Below are 4904 nucleotides of genomic sequence, written 5' to 3'. Positions count from 1 at the left end.
TGCGATGCTCTGTTTGTCCTGACTCCTTTCTATCATAGCTGCGATGCTCTCTGTGTCCTGACTCCTTTCTATCATAGCTGCGATGCTCTGTGTGTCCTGACATCTTTCTACCATAGCTGCGATGCTCTGCGGGTCCTGACCTCTTTGTATCACAGCCTCTAGATGTGAAAGAAAAAATAAATCAATTCACTGACAGCAAGCGGAGATCATGAAAATCTTTATTCTTTATTTCTGTATTCTGCTGGTGTCTCGTCTGCGGTTACAGGACTGAGCTCTTCAGGATTGTCAGGAGGGATCCCAGCGCCAGGATGATGGCGACATAGCTGGACTTGATGCTGGCGCCGCCGCTGACGTTACACAGATCGGTGCTGCAGCAGGAGGTGGTGGCGGTGGCACCGGAGACGCTGTAGGACCCTGCAGTGCAGGTTGTTTCACATGTCTTACTGATGACGGTGGCCGAGATCCCACCTAGAGTGAAGAAAACCGAAATGTGAAAAAGTGATGTGGCTGCGAACTGTCAGTCATTACCGGGTATATAATCTTTATATATGTACAGTGCCTAGGGGTAGTAGTCCCCCGGATATAGGTGAACCAGGACTGCAACCCCCATAATCATACAACAAAATGGTGAACTCACCGGAGGAGGCTGATCCCACTATGGTCTGACAATACGCTGCACCGCTGCCGCAGGTTGTCGAAGTCTTACAATTGTCGTTGGAAGTTTGTAATGAGCAGGTGTAACAATTCAATGAGTAAACTGCGAGCAAAAGAGAGAGGTTATATAGTATAGGGTGATAGGAGCACTATTACTCTGCTAAGGACACTATTACTGTGTTAGGGCACTATTACTCTGTTAAGGACACTATTACTGTGTTAGAGCACTATTACTCTGTTAACGACACTATTACTGTGTTAAGGGTACTATTACTCTGTTAAGGACACTATTACTGTGTTAGGGGTACTATTACTGTGTTAGGGCACTATTACTCTGTTAAGGACACTATTACTGTGTTAAGGGTACTATTACTCTGTTAAGGACACTATTACTGTGTTAGGGGTACTATTACTGTGTTAGGGCACTATTACTCTGTTAAGGACACTATTACTGTGTTAGGGGCACTATTACTCTGTTGGGGCACTATTACTGTGTTAGGGGCACTATTACTCTCTTGGGGTACTATTACTGTGTTAGGGGCACTATTACTGTGTTAGGGGCACTATTACTCTGTTGGGTTACTTTTACTCTGTTAAGGGCACTATTACTATGGTAGCGGCACTGTTAGAGCTACTATTACTGTGTTAGGGGCACTATTACTGTGTTAGAGGTACTATTACTGTGTTAGAGGTACTATTACTTTGTTAGGGGTACTGTTATTCTGTTAAAGGCACTATTACCCTTTTAGGGGCACTATTACTCTGTTAAAGGCACTATTACCCTTTTAGGGGCACTATTACTCTGTTAGGGGCACTATTACCCTTTTATGGGCACTATTACTCTGTTAGAGGAACTATTACCCTTTTATGGGCACTATTACTCTGTTAGGGGCACTATTACCCTTTTATGGTAACTATTACTCTGTTAGAGGAACTATTACTCTGTTAAAGGCACTATTACCCTTTTAGGGGCACTATTACTCTGTTAAAGGCACTATTACCCTTTTAGGGGCACTATTAGTCTGTAAGGGGCACTATTACCCTTTTAGGGGCACTATTACTCTGTTAGAAGAACTATTACCCTTTTATGGGCACTATTACTCTGTTAGGGGCGTTATTTCAGTTAGGGGCACTATTACTGGGGGGATGGCTATAAGCATGGGGCTCCTGGGCCAGCAACAGATACAATAATGGAGGAAGCTGCAGGGAGGATAGTGTCTCAGGAAGGGACAGGATTTGTGAGAAAGCAAAGATGTCTCCGCAGAAATGAGCTGTGGCTAAGTCGTCATTGAGGTCCGGGGCGGATGGAGAAGAAGTGTGTAAGTGACTCCACTGGAAGTATCTTTACTGTATTTACACATATGGTTTGCAGAGCGCAGGTGCAGCCCTCGTATCTACCACTGTATGGTCAGTGTATGGTGGTAACAATGCAATTCAAATAATATGTGGTGGAAATACAAAGTCTCAGTGACTGAGTAATACCACCATACTGTTATTAAAAAAATACCTCCACACCATGTCAACATAATACTGCCACATAGTGACTGAGAAATACCGCCATATTGGCGCTTAATAATACCTCCGCACTATGTGACGGTAATGTGCGGTCTTGATGTACAGGTATTATTTAGTAGCAGTATGGTAGCATTATTCACACACTAGCGATAATGCTTGGTTATGGTTTGCACATACTATTATTTCTATTAATTGTGGGGAGATATTATTTGGTATCAATATATATTATTTCGTTTTCATGAGGAGGAAATGTGAAATCTTGGATAATGAGTATTACCACCATGCTGTTACTAAATAATACCGCCACACTGTGACCACAAATTACCATCACATAGTCACAGAAATACCTTCACATTGATATTAAATAATATTTCCACACCATGATCACATACAGTTATATGAAAAAGTTTGGGCACCCCTATTAATCTTAAGCTTAATGTTTTATAAAAATTGGTGTTTTTGCAACAGCTATTTCAGTTTGATATATGTAATAACTGTTGGACACAGTAATGTTTCTGCCTTGAAATGAGGTTTATTGTACTAACAGAAAATGAGCAATCTGCATTCAAACAAAATTTGACAGGTGCATAAGTATGGGCACCCTTATCATTTTCTTGTTTTAAATACTCCTACCTACTTTTTACTGACGTACTAAAGCACTTTTTTTGGTTTTGTAACCTCATTGAGCTTTGAACTTCATAGCCAGGTGTATGCAATCATGAGAAAAGCTACTTAAAGTGGCCACTTACAAGTTGTTCTCCTGTTTGAATCTCTTCTGAAGAGTGGCATCATGGGCTCCTCAAAACAACTCTCAAATGATCTGAAAACAAAGATTATTCAACATAGTTGTTCAGGGGAAGGGCACAAAAAGCTGTCTCAGAGATTTAACCTGTCAGTTTCCACTGTGAGGAACATAGTAAGGAAATGGAAGAACACAGGGACAGTTCTTGTTAAGGCCAGAAGTGGCAGGCCAAGAAAAACATCAGAAAGGCAGAGATGAAGAATGGTGAGATCAGTCAAGGACAATCCTCAGACAACCTCCAGAGACCTGCAGCATCAACTTGCTGCAGATGGTGTCACTGTGCATCAGTCAACTATACAACGCACTTTGCACAAGGAGAAGCTGTATGGGAGAGTGATGCGAAAGAAGCCGTTTCTGCAAGCATGCCACAAACAGAGTCGGCTGAGGTATGCGAAAGCACATTTGGCGAAGCCAATTTCTTTTTGCAAGAAGGTCCTGTGGACTGATGAAACCAAGATTGAGTTGTTTGGTCATACAAAAAGGCGTTATGCATGGCGGCAAAAAAACACAGCATTCCAAGAAAAACACTTGCTACCCACAGTAAAATTTGGTGGAGGTTCCATCATGCTTTGGGGCTGTGTGGCCAATGCCGGCACCGGGAATCTTGTTAAAATTGAGGGATGCATGGATTCCACTCAGTATCAGCAGATTCTTGACAATAATGTTCAAGTATCAGTGATAAAGTTGAAGTTACGCAGGGGATGGATCTTTCAGCAAGACAATGATCCAAAACACCGCTCCAAATCTACTCAGGCATTCATGCAGAGGAACAATTACAATGTTCTGGAATGGCCATCCCAGTCCCCAGACCTGAATATCATTGAACATCTGTGGGATCATTTGAAGAGGGCTGTCCATGCTCAGCGACCATCAAACTTAAACTGAACTGGAATTGTTTTGTAAAGAGGAATGGTCAAAAATACCTTCATCCGGGATCCAGGAAATCATTAAAAGCTACAGGAAGCGACTAGAGGCTGTTATTTTTGCAAGCGGAGGATCTAATAAATATTAATGTCACTTTTCTGGTGAGGTGCCCATACTTATGCACCTGTCAAATTTTGTTTGAATGCAGATTGCACATTTTCTGTTAGTACAATAAACCTCATTTCAAGGCAGAAACATTACTGTGTCCAACAGTTATTACATATATCAAACTGAAATAGCTGTTGCAAAAACACCAATTTTTATAAAACATTAAGCTTAAGATTAATAGGGGTGCCCAAACTTTTTCATATAACTGTAATACTACCACTTAGTCACAGAGAAATACCTCACAAAGCGCTGGTAATATGAGGTCATGGTATAGAGGTATTAATTAGTAGCTCTATGGTGGCTTTATTTCAACATTATATGGTAGTAATGCATTGTCATGGTGTAATAGTATTATGTTTGGCCAATGTATAGTGCTATTACATGGTTCTCTGGGAAACTGTAATAAAGAATATATGTATCTAGATAGAACAAGCAGAGATGTTTCGCCCACACTGCGGCTTCTTCAAGAGTTGTCTTTTGATTTGCCATATCTAAGCCTGATCTAATGTGTGATACAATCTCAGAGGTGCCCATCATTATAGTATGTAGATTATATAGCATCTATCAATAGTACGGGTGTGGGGCAGGTGCAGGGTCTTACCTGTGGCCACGCAGAGGGCAATCACCACGAGGAGGCTTGTGTGCGCTGCCATTGTGCTGTGTGATCAGGGAAAGCTCGATGTCCCTATATATGCACCTCTACATCCACTGTAACTCTACATCCAGCCCCTCCTCCATCGAAAGCAAACAATGATGTATGGATTCAATATGTAACGTATACAAATATGCGAACAATACCTGTCACTCATCTATCAGTATTAGGCGACTGCTTCCAGTAACTAATGACTCACGAGCCACATCGAACATCACAACCTTTATGTACAGGGCCAGCTCCAGGTTT

General features: G+C 41.7%; 1 protein-coding gene across 1 annotated transcript; it reads right to left on the bottom strand.

Annotated features, from left to right (window-relative positions):
- Nucleotides 1-233: 233 nt before the first annotated feature.
- On the bottom strand, nt 234-4656 carry LOC141264583 (lymphocyte antigen 6E-like). Its single transcript, XM_073676858.1, has 3 exons — nt 4605-4656; nt 638-757; nt 234-468 (listed from the first exon to the last, which is right to left on the bottom strand). Exons 1-3 carry the CDS (start codon nt 4654-4656, stop codon nt 260-262), a joined length of 381 nt encoding a protein of 126 aa, XP_073532959.1. The 3' UTR covers nt 234-259.
- Between the last annotated feature and the right edge of the window lie 248 nt (nt 4657-4904).

Source organism: Phyllobates terribilis, unplaced genomic scaffold, assembly GCF_046119375.1.
Source record: "Phyllobates terribilis strain yellow unplaced genomic scaffold, ASM4611937v1 Scaffold_4__5_contigs__length_816908805, whole genome shotgun sequence".
Taxonomy (NCBI): domain Eukaryota; kingdom Metazoa; phylum Chordata; class Amphibia; order Anura; family Dendrobatidae; genus Phyllobates; species Phyllobates terribilis.
Note: the sequence above shows the minus strand (reverse complement) of the source record. Positions and strands in the feature narration are given on the sequence as shown.

Coding starts and splice junctions, on each gene's coding strand:
- LOC141264583 (XM_073676858.1), bottom strand. CDS start 4,656: ATGGCAGCGCACACAAGCCTCCTCGTGGTGATTGCCCTCTGCGTGGCC. Junction 758..4,604: donor TGCCCTCTGCGTGGCCACAG/GTAAGACCCTGC, acceptor TTTTGCTCGCAG/TTTACTCATTGAATTGTTAC. Junction 469..637: donor AGTGGGATCAGCCTCCTCCG/GTGAGTTCACCA, acceptor TCTTCACTCTAG/GTGGGATCTCGGCCACCGTC.